At 35.1% G+C, this 18,887-nt stretch overlaps 1 protein-coding gene across 1 annotated transcript in view; it reads left to right on the top strand.

Moving 5' to 3' along the window:
* The window catches only part of ADCY2 (adenylate cyclase 2), a 554,774-nt gene that overhangs the window by 425,020 nt on the left and 110,867 nt on the right, over positions 1–18,887 (top strand). Inside the window, exons 11-13 of the mRNA XM_021004443.2 lie at positions 1,319–1,362; positions 4,137–4,217; positions 16,110–16,179. Coding sequence (XP_020860102.1) covers positions 1,319–1,362; positions 4,137–4,217; positions 16,110–16,179 — 195 coding nt within the window. The remainder of the gene's footprint in view (positions 1–1,318; positions 1,363–4,136; positions 4,218–16,109; positions 16,180–18,887) is intronic.

The raw sequence follows: 18,887 nt of genomic DNA on the forward strand, positions 1-18,887 counted from the left end.
GAACAGAGCAACTAATTCTCACTCTCATATGGACCAAGTGGTAGGTAATCTTATGCATCTCAGTAAAAGGAACAAAAGGCATGAAGCCATTTGTATCTAAGCAATATCGTGGTACTATATTTTCATTACCAGTATCAAACAAGCCTCATTACCAAAAACTTTTCCAAATACATAGCATAAACATACATACATATATAGATGTATATGTACATATACATCTATATATACTCATTTATCCATATACTGCAATTTATGCATATCTTTTATATATTTGTATATATTAATAAATCACCTGTGGACTTTTAACATTAATTTTATAGGACTAATTCAATGAGCATTTAATAACCTAACCTGTTCAAAGTACTAATGCCATATGTTAAAAGCAATTTATAGATTGTTGAATTTTCTAATCTAATTTAAAAAAAGGCTGTACATTTTTGGCATGACATCTCATATTATCAAAGTGGCTCTTGTAGGCCAAAGTCATTTTCCCCATAAAATAGTGGTCTCTTTGCTGTTACATAAGAGCAATATGCTCCCCACACTGTCATTTCTTGGCTTCAATTAATCTGTGCAATGGAACAGGATAGTCAATTTCTATTGAATAACTGAGTCAGCTAACTTCGGTTTCATAAGAAGTTACAAGGTTTTACTCACGAGACACTATTTTTTACTTGGCACAGATCTAACAAAAGACTGTAATGTTAACTTATCCCATTTGGTCCTGCTCATGGTGTGCTCTGTATCCTCATTTGTATTCTATCATTTGCATGGGCTTGTTTATTTTTTTCTTGAAGTCTTATTGAACTGTTTTGTAGTCAACACCCGTTGCCAAACCTGTTCTTCGGCAAATTTTCAGAATGTATTATGTATTTATGTTTTAGGTTTGAAAAGTATTTTCATTTTAAACCAAATCCTTTAAATATCTGTTTAACCACAAACCTAATACAATTCCAGTGAGATTTAATCTGACCATTGCTGTAGAAATCAATTGCTTGGGACCAAACCTAAAAACACCCAGATGAAATGGAAAAAAAGGTGTAAAACTATCCGAATGTTTCTTATGATCCAGATGTTTGCAATTATATAGACAAAACATGGAGGAAATTCATTGCATTTTTCACTTTTCATTCGGCTGTCATAGTGCCATGTAGACAATTTTGAAGGATGAGAGTCTAATTGTCTATAAGAATTTTTTTTTAGCTATCTTCAGCTTCCATTGTGAAAGTAGATGGCTATGTAGTGTGTATGTTGTTGTTTCACAAATTATCTTGTCTCATAATCTTTGACTAATAAATATTCTTATTTTTTCCTTCAGGATGTGCCAATGGGTCAGCATCACTTTCAGCACCGCACATTAAGGTACATCTTACAGTACTGAATAAGTATAAATGTACTGCTCTCATATCTCTGGAAGGTATAATCTATTGTCATCATTTTTTTAAAAAAGCTGATTCTTTAAAGAAATAAACCTTTTGGATTGCTTTCAGTTCTGAAAACAAAATAACATAGGTTAATATCATTTGAATGAGGAAATGATATCCCATTATAAAACTCCATTGGATATACAAATTGTTTTGTTGAATAGTTATGTTGGAATGCATCCATGATAACACATTTCTTCTTTCTAATATTAACAGAGATTAATTCTAGTTCATCTTGTGTGTATACATACAATATGTGCATATATATATATACATATATATACACACACATATACATTATATAATGTATATACCATATTTGCACAATATCTATATATAATATATGTATTATATATGTATATGTGTATATATGTGTATATATGTTTGTGTGTAAGGGCATGTGTGTATGGAGAGAGAGGGAGAGGGAGAGAGAGAGAGAGAGAGAGAGAGAGAGAGAGAGAGAGAGAGAGAGAGAGAGAGAGAGAGAGAACATAGTTATATGCTGTCTTCCCCATTGGATTATGAGCTTCTTGAAGGCAGGGACTGTTTTTTGCCTTTCTTTGTCAGCACTTAGCACAGTATGTCACAAACAGTAGGCACAAAATGAATGCTTGTTGACTTTTACTCTAAAGAATCTTCTGATAAAGCAGAACCCAATCCCATTGAATTTTGTCCCACAGAATTTTCTGCCCATAGAATTAAGACAAGTAATGTTTCATTTTTGTCTTTGTATCTCTGGAGCTTGGTGGAGTGCTCAGTAACTTCCTCTGCATCGTCATCCTACCATCAAAGCTTTTCTTCCTCCAAATCCTGATTACTTTCATGTGTTTTGTTTTAATAGATAATTGAGAATAAAGAGCTATTTGTGTATGTACCCACATGTGTGCACATGTCCATGTATATGTTTTATTTAGGTGAGTGGGATGTATCAAAGCATGAAAGAAAATCCTTCATTCTTAAATGGTGATTGGCAACTAAAAAGCAGAACCAAAACACAATTTCCTTCCCATTCATGATGCAAATAAAATGCAAATGCTTCCATTATGGAAAATAACATATGTAACACATAGAAATATATATTATCATACCATGTAGAAAATTAGTTATAATTGGTACCTTTTTTAAAAATGGCACTTGCTAGAATATTGAACTACTAGAAGCTAAGAAATGTATATATATCTAAAGCAGAAACTTTGGAGATTGTTTTTGTTTAAAGAAAATAGGTAGTGATGAAACTGAGGAAAATCTTGATGAGGGAAAAGGACAAAGATAGATTGATAAAATTATTTTCTCTAAGACTATTGAAATAAATGATAAAAACAAATTCATAAATGTTTCATAAAAGAATAAAACATTTCTCCATTTAACTAATAGCGATGTTGCAAATCTGTAAATACTGGCAAATTTTATATTAACACTTCAATCTGCACTATAAATTTTAATTCTAATTACATGGCAAAGGGGTATATCCATTCAGTAACCAAATACTTAGTCAATTTACAGAGAATCAGGACATTTACTTTCACAATCACTAGAGTCCTCACTAATACTGCCACTTAATGTATGTAAAAATTAAGAAATGCTAATGAAAACTGCTTTTTAAAGGCATTCTGCTAGAGGGTCTTTAGCTTAATTCAAATGAGCAATTCTAAAGTCCAAGTTTTCCTGCTGTGAATCATTCACATAATAGTTGTCAATGAACACTTTCAAAAAACTCAGTTTTTAATTTTTAATGTGTTGAGTACTTTATAAAAACATGTTTTAATTGCAAGGTTGTTTACTCCCCAGTTCAGGCTATTAAATAGGGAATTATTTCTGAATAGACCTGAAAGAAAAGCTTTCTCAGACTATCTGAAATTCACATTTCTGGGTTTTGGGGGAAATTGGCTTGGACTTGTTTTTTCATCAGTGTGAAAAACTCCCACAGGCTATTTAAGATAGTTGTTTGGGAAGTTAAGTGATTTGCCCGTGATATTAAAGTTAGTAAGCTTCAGAGGCAGGATTTGAAGCCAAGTCTTCCCAACTCCAAAGCTAGCTCATCCTCTATCTATCATGTGATGTTGTTCCTCTCAGGTTAGGATTGAAGATATCTAAAATAAGAACCTACCTATGTAATCTCTCTGAAAATTCAACCAGTGAATAATGAACAAGATCAGTCAGTCAAACTCACCCCAAATTTGTAAGAAGTTTCTAATTATTGTTCATATAAAAATCAGATTTCTCTTAACAAATAAAGTTGTTGTGCCAATCAGGGAAATATAAATCTTTTACAGAAGTGAGTTCTAATATGTGATCAAAACGTCTCTCAATTTGTACATTTTCTGCAAACCTTCCAAAGCATTGCCTTTTAGTTTTGTTATTTAATACACAACATCAGTTGTTACATCTTCAATTGAGATATATGGGGTATGTACTAAGACCAATTGTTTATTATTGTTGTTCAGTCATTTTCAGTCATGTCCAACTCTTATTGATCCCATTTAGGGTTTTCTTGGTGAAGATACTGGAGGAATTTGTCATTTTCTTCTCCACCAAGACCAGACTATCCACTAAATTCAATAAGCCTTGATGTTTGTACAGTGTTGACAAAATATCATTAACGATCAACAACATTTCTTCATGAAACTGAACAAGTGTTTTGGCATCATGTAACAAAGTCAGGATAGTTATTCTTAAATATTTATTCCTCAACGATGCTTCTTTTTCCTCTAGAACCAAATCACAGAAGAAAAGATTTGAAGAAGAATTGAATGAAAGGATGATTCAGGCAATCGATGGAATCAATGCTCAGAAGTATGTTGCCATATTTTAAGAATTGTACATATTGCTCATCTTCTTTTCCCATGCCTGTTTTTCTTTAGTCAGACAGAAATTATATGCTTTTGTCTTTTTGTTGATATTGCTATTTTTCTAAATATTTTCATTTGTCCTCCATTTATCATTATCCCTTGGGAATATTTGCCCTTACAAAGTTATACTTTGTGTGTCCCATGCCATGGATTTCTCCCCTGCAAATAACATCTTACATCTTGTTCTTTTAGTGTTTTGATTTCTCCTTACAAAACATGCTTTGCTGTAAGTGTGTCACTGATGAGGAATAAGAAAAGTCAACAAGGAAATATTATCAGATTGGTAGGGATTATTTGAAAATTTAAAAAATGTTATTCATCTGAAGCCATATTTTTTTAATGCTTGCATCTATATAGGAGGTAATATAGGCCTCAATGGCTGATTGCAAGCCATCCTATTTAGAAATTGCCAGTTCAGAAGCTAAAGAGAAAAGCAGCCAAAATCAAAGAAGAGGAAAAAAAGACAAGAAAAATTATCAGTTACATGTGTGGAGATTGAACTGGTTCACAGCAGTAAGACGAGGTGGCTGGGTGGAGGAGTGAAAACAACATTTATCATATGTAACAATTTATCAAAAATTGACTAGCCCAGCAAAGCCTCATTACTCCCTGCTAACCAATGAAGAGGCTACACATTTGCCCAGGGTGGAAAGAATAATGTATCACTCCAATGGCTCAACCAACTTCGTGGTTTTTGTTCAGTTGTTCAGTCATGTCCAACTCCTCCTGACCTCTTAGATTATAGTGTGCCTCCACCATTTTCCATTATCTCCTGAAGTCTGTCCAGCCTCATGTTCATTACTTCTGTGACACTATCTATCCATCTCATTTCCTGCAGTCCCCTATTCCTTTTGCCTTCAATCTTAATATCGGGCACTTTTCCAATGAGCACTGCTTTCTCATTATGTGGCCAAGTGTTTAAGATTCAGCCTTAGTATTTGACCTTCCAGTGATAGTCTGAATTAACTTCTTTAAGTATTTATTGAATGAACTGATCTCTTTGCTGTCCAAGGAACTCTCAAAAGTCTTCTCCAGCACCACAATTCAAAAGTGTGTGTTCTGTGGAACTCAGCCTTCCCTACAGTTCAACTCTCACAGCCATATATTACTACTGGAAAAAAAAAACATAGTTTGACTATACAGAACTTTGTTGACAAGGGAATGTCTCTACTTTTTAGTATGCCATCCAAATTTGCCCTAACTTTCCTTCCAAGGAGCAAGTGTCTTTTAATTTCATGGCTGTAGTTGCCATCTGTAGGCATCGTTAAGCCCAAGAATATAAAATCTGACACTGCTTCCATTTCTTATCCCTCTATTTGCCAGGAAGTGATGGACCAGTTGCCATGATCTTAGTTTCTTTGAAGCTAAACTTCGGGCCAGCTTTTGCACTCTCCTCTTTCACTCTTATCAGGAGACTTCTTAATTCCTCTTCACTTTCTGCCATTACAGTGGTACTATCTGAATATCAGAGACTGTTTATATTTCCCTCAACAATCTTAATTCTGGCTTTTGATTCATCCAGCCTGTATTTCACATGATGTACTTTGCACATGAGTTAAATAAATAAGGTGACAATATACAGCCTTGTTGCTGATCTTAAACCAATCTGTTCCATGTGTGGTTCTAACTGTTGCTTCTTGACCCACATAGAGGTTCATCAGGAGACAAATAAAATGATCTAGTACTCCCATTTCTTTGAGGACTTCCCACATTTTGTTTTGATCCATACAAAGGCTTTAGTTTAGTCAATGAAGCAGAAGTAGATGTTCTTGTTTGTTTGTTTGTTTTCTGGAACTGCCTCGTTTCCTCATTTTCTCCATAACCCAACAAATACTGGCAATTTGGCCTCTGTTTCCTCTGCCTCTTCAAAAACCAGCCAAATTCGGTAATTCACAGTTTCCATATTGCTGAAGCCTAGCTTACAGAATCTTAAGCATAGCCTTGCTGGTGTGTGAAATGAGCACAATCGTTCAGTAAAGTGAACCTTCTTTGGCATTGCGCTTCTTTAGGCTTGGGATGTAAACTGACCTTTTCCAGTCCAGTAGCAACTGTTGAGTTTTCCAAATGTTCTGGCATGTTGAGTGGATAACTTTAACGCCAACATCTTTTAGGATTTTAAATAGCTCATTTGGGATTCTGTCACCTCCTCTAGCCTTATTGTTAGTAATGCTTCCCAAGGCCCATTTGACTTCATTCTCCAAGATTTCTGGGTCAAGAACAGTAAGAGCTAATTTTGTCTGTAGCATCAACTTTAAATACAAAGGTCAACTGAGCATAGCAAAATTCTCAAGGCTTATTCATTCCTTACTATATCATATTTTTCAAGTTAGTTGAAACTAGAAAAGTATGAAGGAATAATGAAAAATCTTCTATCTTCACAATTTTAATCAGAACGCTGTTAAACCTCATAGGATACACTATTGAGTAGATGCACCATCTCATAGAGTTGCTCTATATGATTTCTTTGAGTCACTTAATTGCCAAAAAAAAATTTAAATATATGGTTCTGATAAAAGACTGGTGTATATGATATGGAGGGCAGAATTTATTCAATGAACCATAGACAAGAATAACTACTACCTGGTACTGTAGAGAATGAAATGAAACATCAGAAGAATATGAATGTCTCCAATTTCACTGGCTGGCTCCTTGAAGATAAAAGAACAAATCAAAACTACACAGGCAGCATAAATATGTCTTAATATAGACAATGCAAGCATCTACCTTCTTAAAGTTTTGGAATGTTTATACTAATGACTGTAATTAGAAAATAAGATAATTAGAAATATGGCTTTGCTTTGTTTTTGTGGTAACTGCTTTCAAAGTCTGTTTGCTTTGTTCCATTTAATATGCTAATGTATGTCAGTTAATATTTGCAAGTTACAATGTGTTCTTATTCCATAATGGATATTCAATGTTAGAATGAAGAGTGTTTATGTTTCAATTTCCCAATTAAGCTCCACAAATCAAATAGAAAACCAGATATTGCACAGTCATCGAATAAGGAAAGAGAAATCAATAAAATGGAAACTTCTGTGGATATTTCTCAAATTAGGTTCAATTATATTCTATTACTGCTTGAAGAATTTTTAACTTCCCTTGTCCTTTTACATAACTGTTCTGATTTTACTTGTATTTTCTCATCTGGGAATTCATGAATATCTTTTTCAGTGAGAACCTTATGCTATGTGTACAGAAGATCAAAAACGTGGCTTGAAAAGTGAGAAAGTATATCATCCAGATGTTTTATCTACATAGTACAAAAAAACAGATGTTTGCAAGCACACTCTGTGAGACCACACATTTTACTGATGACAAACACTCTACTACTATAATCATATACAGGGGTTTTTGACCTTCAGACAATTCTCAGCTCATGTGACATTACTCTGATCTAATTCAGAAAAATATATTTGTTAAATTATATTATGACACTATCCCATTTCTAGAATTTCTACAGTTCAAATCCTATTACCATAAAACTCTAGGGACTGTACAAATTACTTAAATGTACTAATTTTTTTCCAAGTAATACTTGAAATAGGAAGTAGCTGTGATATAAAAGAACTGACTGTGGAATCAAGAAAATGTGTATCCTAGTCCCACCAATGACACACACTGTGTGACTAAAGGCAGGTCATTTAACCTCTCAAAACTTCTATTCAACTCTGAAAGTGTAATTTGCAGAATAACTGTTAATCACTTTGTGAGAGGTAGCTTCTTTAACTGGTGGAATTCTCTATATTAAAGAAATCACAGACCTCACCTCCCCCCAAACAAACAAAAAACTGGGAAATAAAGTAATGAAGTGGATCATTAGCTGAGTTTTACACCTCTTTGTTATTGGGAAATTTTTATTTTAATGAACCTAAATATCACAGTTTAAGTGTAGCTCAAAGGTCAAAAGGAAATAAATGCATTTAACATATTACGTTCAAATCTGTACTGTTGGTTGAATACACTGTCATTTTTCTCTAGTCTTACTTTCTCAGTAATTTCTTTGATAGCATGTTGTTGTTGTTCGTCCTTTGTTCTGGAAGAGGACCATGACATCAGGGAGGTGAGGCCATGACATGCAAGTGGATTTGATTTAAGTGAGCGAGGGGTGTGTAAAGTCACTAGCCTCACTTTCTCTTCTGGAGCCATCTTGGTCCAATGGCGAGATATAGATCAGGATGACTGGAAGTGGGGCCCAGGATACAGTGGGGGACCTCTAACAGGTCTTTGCAGTGATTAAGGCTTAATTAGAAATGAGGGAGAGAATGGCCTCTTTCATTTAGTAAAAAAAAAAAATCAATCTGGGAGGGGAAGACCCTCAGGGTTTCTGGCCAAAATAGAAAACAATTGCTATTTACATTCACTCTGAGCCAATCTGGGACCAAACAATAACCAAGTAGGGTTTAGCCTTGGACCTATTGTCGGCCAATCAATGAGAGCCAGACTGGTTTGGGGTTAAGGCTGGTCTTTAAGAAAGAAAGAAAAAACAAAACAAAACAAAAAACAACTGGATCAGACTTGTTTTTACAACAGTGGACTTCCCTTTAACTGGACCAATTTGTTCTCTACAGACCCCTTCAATGTTTTGCATTCTGAGACTTTTCAAAAACATTTGTAATTTTTACAATAACATTTATAGTGTGCTTTAAGGTTTGTGAATTTCTTTATATATTTTGTATCATTTTGTCCTCACAACAACCCTGGAAGATAGGTGCTATTATGCCCATTTTATAGATGAGAAACCTGAGAAAAATAGAGTTCAAGTGGTTTGCCCAGAGTCACACAGAGGCAGAATTTAAACCCAGGTTTTCCTGATTCCATGTTCAGAATTCTTTCCACTTTTCTACCCAACTACCTGTTTTTGAGAGGTTATTGGCCAATTTCTTTCATGCCCTGTGACTTTTGTTCCCAAATGCTGAGAACCTAAGGAAACAAAGCACAAGTACTTACTTAGAAGTAAGTGAATTATTATCAAAGGGAGAATGGAAAAGTGGGGTAGATAAACCTGAGATTGGTGTTTGTAGACTAAGTCTGAAGAGGATTCTCCTCTATGTCAAATCAACAGTTTTCCACATCAGGACATAAATTAAAAGTGGCTTGTGTCACCATAGGGGCACTTCTTCTTTTCAAAATTCTATGCAAAATTTTACTTAAATTATATTGAAGAAAAGTTTCTGTACTCAGGTCCCTTCATTTGTTTTCTTGGCACACAGTAAATGCTTAATAAATTCTTTTTTTTATGTACACATTTTCTTTAATGGTTGTTGCCCAGTGTTATTGTGAGCAACGTTTCTCAATTTCTAGAAACAATACAGAGCAGGATTTGTCTCATTTGAAGTCATGCATTTTCTTAGACAATTGAAAATACAATAGGAAGAAGTTAGCATGAACAGACATGAAATAACATTTGTTCATGTGAGGTGAAGAGAACAAGTAACTATTCAGTGAGAAATAAAAAAAATGTACTTAAAAGCATTTCAAATCCTAAGTGCTATTTACATATGGGATTAATGTTATTCTCATAAAGATTTTATAGCAAAGAGGAATTAGACATATCCATTGGTAGCTATTAACCAACTAGAAAACTTATATTAAACAGTTATTATATACCAACCACTACACTCCTGATCACCTTGTCCTGGCATACAATTTTGAGATTTCTTTCTAATAATTTGATATTTTTTCCTTCCTTCAAATATTTATAATAATGTCATTCAAAGCCATCTCAATTCCAGAACCTGCAGAAAAGATTCCCTTTGCCTATTTGGTTTGGTTCAGATGTTCTTCCTTGCTTTGAGTTCTATAGGGTCATGTCTGTTTCCCCATTTCTGCCCTAACCTCCAATGCCAGGCCAGAGAACTAAGGAACAGAGGGACAGGTCACCAGACAGGGATACTATGTATGTGGGAGCTGTGCAGAAGTCCACTAAGTCTGAGAGAAAGAGCATAGTGTCCAGTGGGAGTCAGTTCGACCAACAAAAAGTCAGTCCTGGTAGAAACGTAGGCTAGTGAATCTGTGAGGAGGCCAACATAAGAAGAGACTGAAATAACCAAAGATTCCTGGAAAAAGAAGTCCCAAAGACTTTGAACATGAGCACATAAGTCAACAAGGAAAACTGTAACAACAGATGGAAATAAGACTTCCTAATCTAGTAAACAAGTTCAGGCATCTATGAATAAATACTGAAAAAATAAAGGAAAATAATCTAACACTTCATAAGGCAGAATCCAAGGAGAACATGAGATTCCAACATGCTTTTCCTGAGTGCTTTAAAAGTGATGAGAATTATAAGAGCAGAATTTATGTCCTACACAGCAAAAATAATGAGCAGAATAGAAAAACTCTAATCTACAATGACAAGTCTCAACAAAGAAATAAAAGAGAGAACAATAGACTGGAGTAGAAATACATAGAAGAGAACAAATAAACAATAACTAAAAAAGAACATTTGCTCATTATGCTAGCAAAACATACTGATCTCAAAGACAGGATGAGCAGAAACAATTTAAGGATCGTAGGTCTCCCAGAAGAACACAACAGAACAAAAAATCTTAATACTCTAATGAGCAAAATAATATGAGAAGTCTCAGAATTTCTGAACATAAAAAATAAAATTCTAAAAATAGAAATGAATAAGTAAGTAAAAAAGAAAATAAAATTTCAATTAAAAGAATTCACAGATTTCAGGGGGAAAAAAAGACTACAAACTCAAAGACACATAATGGTTAAATCTAACAATTCAATTCAAAAACAATAAGTTCTATAAACCATAAGGAGAAGCCTTCAAATACAAAGAAAAAGACAATCAAATCATGCAACACTATTCTGCACCCCTTAGAAAAAGGAGAAGGAAATGGAATAATGGATTACAAAAAGAAATGGAATTCAGGATGCAAACCAATTTGACCTATCCTTGCAAATATGAGTTTAACCATACAGGATAAAAGATGAATGGTTCAATAATAATAATAAAAAAAAAGAGTTTGAAACATTTTTAGAAAGAAAACTAGAACTGAAGAGATTATTAATTTATCAAACACCCAGATAATAGAAATGCAGGAGGAGTGAATAAATGAAACCAGCAAGGACAGCAACAGGAACAAAGTGTCCACAGATAGACCGTTAGGAGATCTCCTAATGTAAAAAAGGAGACAGGGGTGAAGGCAGGAATATGGTAAAGGTACCAGTGAAGAGCTGAACAGAAGGCATTATGGACAGAATCTGGTGACACTCTGCTTATAGGTGAATGCTTCTTCTGTGGGATTACATTAAAATTTGAAAGGGTACATGAAAGGGGAAGAAGAGAACAGAGAGATAGAGAGGAGTGAGTGACATGCCCAGGCCAAATCTAGGGCTAGTAGTGAGAGGAAGGTCACCTCTGTGGTCTCAGAAAGAGAAGAGCCTACAGAGGAGGGAGTAAGGAGAAGGGGGAAATATTGAGAAGTGGGGGAAAGGAAGGAGAACTGACTTTGGAAGTGGAAAGGAATTCCAAGATGAATGCTTTTATGTGTGAAGGGAGATGAGGACCTTACACTAGATGTGACTTGAGAGAATTGGTGCTTGAAAAGTCTACTTGTCCTGGGAGGGAGGGAATTGGAACCCTTGGGGGCAACTGGCAATTAGAGGAATGGGACAGCATGTACACAAGGAGAAGATTTCTGGGCAGATGAGGGGGAAAAATGTCAACAAGAGAAGGTATATATGGGGGGGTGGAGCTTTACCCTAGGAAAGTGTTCCTCTCTGACACCTTCAGTAATTGGGATTATTCCAAGACTGAGGCACAATGGAATGGAGAATCCAAGGGATAAATCTTACACGGCAGTGGCAGAAAGTGGCTAAAGGGGAGAGCCTAGAATGGATACCTTGGAATCTTTAATTATACAAAGACTACAGAAACCAGATGCTTATAGCTGTCATGAATCTGAGAAGAGGGTGTAGAGTAAACAGAAAGAGAAGATGGATAAGGAAGGAGTGCAGAAAAAGAGAGTGGGTAAGAAATGTGTTTTTAAATGATATTTTATTTTTCCCAATTACATCTAAAGATAATGTTTACATTCTTTTTTTTAAATTTTGAGTTCCAAATTTTCTCCCTCCTTCTCTCCTCTTCCCCACCCTCAGATGGTAAACAATTTGATATAGATTATACATATGCAATTATGCAAGACATGTTTCTATATTAGTCATGTTGTGACAGACACACACCAAAAGAAAAAATAAACCAAGAAAAAAATAAAGAGAGTGAAAAATAGTATGGATAGCATTTTTCATGACTCTTTTGCAATTGTCTTGGATCATTGTATTGCTAACAGTAACTAAGTCATTCACAGTTGATCATTGTACAATACTGCTGTTACTGTATACAGTGTTCTCTGGTTCTGCTCACATCACTTTGCATCAGTTCGTGTAAGTCCAGTTTTTTTTTCTGAAATCAGCATGCTTGTCATTTCTTATTTCACAATAGTATTCCATTACAATCAGATCACAACTTGTTCAGCCATTCTCCAATTGATGGGCATCCCCTCAATTCCCAATTCTTTGCCACCACAAAAAGAGCTAATATAAGTATTTTTGGACAAACAGGTCCTTTTTGATCAAGAGATTTATTCTTAATTAAATAAGAAATCAAGGTAATTATAAAAGATAAAGTAGAAAGTTTTCATTTCCTAAAACAGAAACACTTCTACACAGACAACATTAATGCATATAAGATAAGAAGGGAAGTGGTCAAATGGGGAAAGAAATCTTTCTATCAAATTTCTTTGATGATGGCTTAGTACTATATACATATAGTATATATGTATGTATGAATGCATGTATATATATGCATTTTTATACAGAGATATACACATATATGACTAATTGGGAAATATTTAACAAAATAAAAATACAATAAAACAAAGATAGTATTAGTGTGTAATTTTCAACGTCAGTATATAGCCTTCAAGGATCCTTATGTACAATTCAGTGGCTTCTGTTTCTGTTTGAATTTGGCATCACTGCTTTATACTTTTTCACCTGGTGATTTCATCAGCTCCATGGATTCAACTATTATCTCTATGAATATGATTCTTACATTTATTTGTTCAGCCCCAACTTCTCTCCCGAGCTCCAGTTTCACATCACCAACTGCCTACTGAACATCTTGAGCTGAATTTCTTGGAGACATCTTAAGCTAAATGTGCCTAAAACTAAATTCATCTTTCCCCCAAACTGTCTCCTCTCCCCAACTTTCCTGTAACTGTCCAATGTACTACCATCCTCCCCAGTCACTCAGGCTCACAATCTGGTTGTCATTCTCGGCTCATCATTTCTCTTTCACACACACTCTCCATATCTAATGTTACCTCGACCTATGACTTCTCTTTTCAAAGCATGTCTCCTATATGACCACTTCTCTCCTCTGATGTTGCTTACCACTCTGGTGCAGGGCCTCGTAACAGTTAAAACTAAGGTTAACTGAGACACAAAGTTGCAAGCACCATCAATTTTTTAGTAAAGCAGTAATTTACCAGTAAATGAGATCTCAGCTTCCTCAGCAAAACTAAGACACTAAATGAGGGGAACAGCTTTCTTTTATAGTTTTGAGGAGCACAGAACAAAGAACAGGACTTTGTAGGCAGAGCAACAAGTCATGATTGGTTAAAAGAGCTCACCATCATAAATGGCAAAGTCAATATGGTTAATTACAGAGCCAAGGTGTGGGGAAAAAGTAGGATTGCCGAAAATTGGAAATGAAGATCACAGGGGTGGAGAACTTGGGGCCTCAAGGCCATATGTGGACCTCTAGGTCCTCAAGTGTGGCCCTTTGACTGAATCCAAACTTCATAGAACAAATCCCCTTAATAAAAGGATTTGTTCTGTAAAACTTGTACCCAATCAGAAGGCCCCACCCAGGGATCTAGAGAAGGCCACATGTGGCCCCAAAGCTCCAGGTTCCCCACCCCTGGGACTCTAGCAACAACCCCCTCCTTCCCTCCTCTGACAAAGAAATGTTCATCATTTGAGTTCATCTGCAAGGTTAGACATAGTGGACCAGAGTTCTTTGAATAATAATCCAGACTTCTTCAACATAAGAACAGAACAGTGATTAATAACTGAACTTGATTTCTAAACTTAACTCATTCCAGGTCAGCTGAATTCTGAACTAAGTTCAGAGACAAAGAACCATGACTTAGATAGATACAGGACAAAATCCATGAACTATAAATAAGATAAATTAAAAGACATACAGAATCAATCTGATCATTTCACCCTAGCCTGCTGCTTGTTCTCCCAGCCTCTAGTCTTTCCCAATCCAGTCTATCCTTCATACAGCTATCAACCAGATCTTCCTAAACTCCATGGCTATTTTCTTTAGGATCAAATATGAAATTCTCCATTTTGCTTTTAAATCCCTTCATAACATGGCCCCCTCCTCTCTGTACAGATTTTACGATGTACTGCCCTCGATGCACTCTATGTTCTCATCAATCCGGTCTCTTTGAGGTCCTTCATCTCCACCACAGTGTCTTCACTATCTCCAGTGTTTGAAACTGTCTTTCTCATCTCCATCTCTTAGCTCCCTTGGATTCTTTCAAGCCTCACCTAAAGTCTCATCTTCTGTAAGAAGCAATTCCCATTCCCCCTTAATGTTAGTACCTTCCTCGGTTGGTTATCTCCAATTTGTCCTGTCTACATCATGTTTGCACATAGTAATCTGCATGTTGTTTCCCTCATTGGTTGTGAGCTCCTTGAAAGCAGGGTTTTGTTTTTATGGGGTTCTTTTTTGGTTTGTTTTTTTTTTGTTTTTCTTTACATCTCCAGAGCTTAGCAAACAAAGAGAAGGACTTTATGAGAAGAAAGTAAGGAGGGAGTGCATTCCAGTCTTGTGGCATGGACCAAAAAGTCACAGAGACTGATGATGGAATGTTAACTTATTGAATAGAAAGGCCACTTGACTGAATCTCAAAGTACAAGAGAGGATGTAATGTCTAATAGGGCCTGAAATTATAGTTTGAGGCCAAATTATGAAGGATATAAAAGCTAACCAGAAGAGTTTATATTTTGTCCTAGAAATAGAGAGCAAATGGAATTGATTGAATAGGGGAGTGCCATGGTCATATCTGGGCTTAGGAAAATCACTTTCATATTAGTGTGTTGGATGACCTGGAGCAGTGAGAAACTTGAGGCAGGGAGATTAATTAGGAAGCTGTTGCAATAATCTTGTCAAGAGGTAATAATGTCCTGGACTGAGGTGGCATCTGTGCAAGTAAATAAAAAGATTCAAATGTGAGGAGGTGTGTTGTGGAGATAGAAACAAAACCTGAAAGCTATTTCTGCTAACTGGTAGACTCATAGCTTTGTTGTTCTGTAATAAGTGCACTGGGGAAGTATTGTGTGGCTGAGCAAATTCAATAGAGAGTACTCTCTCTAAGATCCAAAGATATCCTTCATGAGAGAGAAGTTCTATGCAATTTCAATAAAGCATCAGTAATGAGAATGAGAAGTGGTGATTCAAGTATTTTCAATGAACATTCCATCTCCACAATTATCAAATTTTGGCCATTTATATTTATGTATACTTATCTAGGATATGTGCTGGTAAGTACTTAAATAAGAATATAACATTGGCAGATCCTCATTACACACTCTGGATTCTACATCCAAAGTATCCCATATTTATTCCATTCAGTCTTTTTCTTTATTTCTGGCCTACTCATATTTTATCATTTTAAAACTTTTTTTTAATGTTGGGGGGGTGGAATATGGAATTATTTGATACTTTTAAAAAAGAAATAATGTTTCCAGATGTTCTAATGGTAATTTTTGTTTATTATGTGTCTGTCTTTTTTATTTACAGGCAGTGGCTCAAATCTGAAGATATTCAAAGAATTTCTCTGCTTTTCTATAACAAAACACTAGAGAAAGAAGTAAGCTATTTTCACTTTAAACCCAAATGTTTTTTCTGAAATGTTAAAGTCATTTTTAAGTCTTTCTGAGGTTTCTTTTCAAGTTATTTGCATGTGGCCTTAAAACTACAGCTAAATATGTCAGAATCGTTCTTGGCTTTTCCTTTCATTCCCCCATGAATGTATTTTTGTTACCATAGGAGACCTGATTTCTTTTACTTTGCATGCCACAATCCACTCTATACTCCATGCACATCTTGCAAATGATGTTGGCAACAGATGTTTCAGATACATGCGTCAAGCTAAAGGGCTAAGGGCAAATATATGGGTTTTTTTTAAATTTTCTTAGAAAAATTTTTTAAAACAGAGCATCAGCTTCTTGGTGATACATCTGTAGTGTGCTTAAAAAAGAAAATATCATTGGATTTAAAATACATTCACTGTTTTGGAAAAAATAAATGTAGTTCACATCCAGCCCCTTTCTTAAGAGGATTTAGAAAATGGAAATTTTTAACCTTTATTGGGTCTTACCGATTTTTAATTGTGACCCCAAAATTGAAAAGTTTACTTAGCATAAATAAACAGGTGAAATTTTCTTTATATTTTTCTATGCTAAAACTTAACATAGGTGCTTGTGAATACTTGCAATAGCTAGCCCAGTATTAGGAGCAGGGTGTGTGTCGGTCAGGGGGGTGGGGTGGAATCTTCCCTTTCCTCCTTGAACTTTATTTCATTTTGTCTCCTGATACTTTTTGTTTCTTGTTGACCTAGGAAAGGGAGTAATAGGAAATCAAAATTTCCATCCTTAAGCCATTTAATTACAGCTTTGAATCACAAAGTTTCTATAAAAGTTCAAAAGCTATGATTCAAAGCTCCAAGTTAGCAAAACATGCATTAAAATGAAAATTTACCTGAAATAATTATCTTTGCTACCTCACAGACATTGGCTAAAATTTGGTATGGAATGTCAGCATCTCTGCCAAAGTGTTTTCGCAAGAAAATATTTTTATGTCTTTGTAGCCAGAAAAATCATCTTGTACTCTTCTGATCACCTTGTTTTGACTTTTAATCACTTACAGAAGTATTGTTATGTACATGTGTCCTCATTTACATTTTTCTTAAGTAGTATTAGCCCTAAAACAATTGTAATATATATGAATAATTAGGTGTTGTTTTTTTAAGATGATACTGGGTTAGACCAAGTTGGGTCTAACAGTTCTTTTCCTTCTTGGTAGACAGTAACATTTTAAAAATTATTTTAACAAGCATTTTACTGTTAATTTCTATGGATATCTCTGCACAAACTACTTAAGAATTTAAACAGATAAAAGTGCAGTCTCTTGTATGTGGATTAATCATATTTAAATAATTATGCTAATGCAGCTCCTTTATTAGCACAAAAATTCTACTGGACTTTCAAGGACTTTTTTCATTAAAATGTGCTAGTAACACTTGGCTAATATATACCTATATATGTACTACCAAGTTAAGATCCTGAAGCTTTGGAGGTTCTCAGGGAAGGATTCAAATCTTAATGTCTCTTTCTAACTCTATTTCCAAGCACTCTTGCCAGATATATGAGCTAATAATGATGGGGGTTAAAAATAATAGTAAGCAGTCATATAAAGATTCTTAAAGTTTTTAAATCACTTTGTATACATTACCTCATTTGAGCCTCATAAAAACTCAATTATTATGAAGACACAAAAAAGATTGAGAGGAGGCTATATTAGCCCTTCTCCAAATTGATTACTCTCATATCTCCTTATAAATTTCATAAGCATATATACACATCCACCCAGAATGTTGAAAAAGGAATACATAAATGTTGCAAATTATCTTTTGAGATGTAAGATGGTAAGGTATCTGTTAGAGTCTAATCGCAGTGGATATTGAAAGTGTCACAAAGATATTTTTTACCCTTTTTACTCTAGAGAACTTACACGTATATTTTCTTAATCTTTTAACTCTCATTCCCTGCTGCACAGCATAAACAGCACTAGTGAATATGCCCTTCCAGATTGTGTTAAAAGCAATATGAATACCCTGGTGGGAGGCCTAGACTAACTGGAATTCAAAGAGCAATGGCAGAGCTGTGGACAAGTTAAATAGACCATTTTACTTTTTAAGGATCAGAAGATTCATCAAATCAAAGTACATAGTGAATCTCTGTTTCTTAAACTATATTGGCTACCCCAGTACAGAGAACAATGTCTTACTCATAGAAGGAACTCATTGCTTAATTGAATCAAACCTACTAAGCGGCATCAAGATGTGCCTGGAGACAAACTTTTTTTTTTAATCTCCTTTTTTCTGAATGAGTGATTTCACTGGTGTGAGAAACTTCCAATGTAAAAAGTTTCTCCGTGACACAGATTGCTCTGTAACTTATAGTGACTGGTTCACCAAAAGATCTGATGACTTTTCGGGGTGACACAGACACTACGTGTTAGGGGAAGGACTTGAACCTGGCTCCCCCTGCCTCCAAACCTGGCCTGCTATCCATGACACCATGCTGCCTCTTTGTATGTATCTATTTCCTAGACAGTGTACCAAAGTCTATATAGCCAGGTTTTGAGTAGTAAATTCACAAAAGAATTTGACATTTTGGGGATGACCCAGATCTTTGCAGTTAACTTATTGTCCCCTAAAACTTCTTCATTTTCTCAGGCCAGCTCTTTACTCTTTCAAAGAGAAATTCAATGACATGCAGGAAGGCCTTTGAACAG

This window comes from Phascolarctos cinereus, unplaced genomic scaffold (genome assembly GCF_003287225.1).
Source record: "Phascolarctos cinereus isolate Bilbo 61053 unplaced genomic scaffold, phaCin_HiC Scaffold_4;HRSCAF=312, whole genome shotgun sequence".
NCBI lineage: Eukaryota > Metazoa > Chordata > Mammalia > Diprotodontia > Phascolarctidae > Phascolarctos > Phascolarctos cinereus.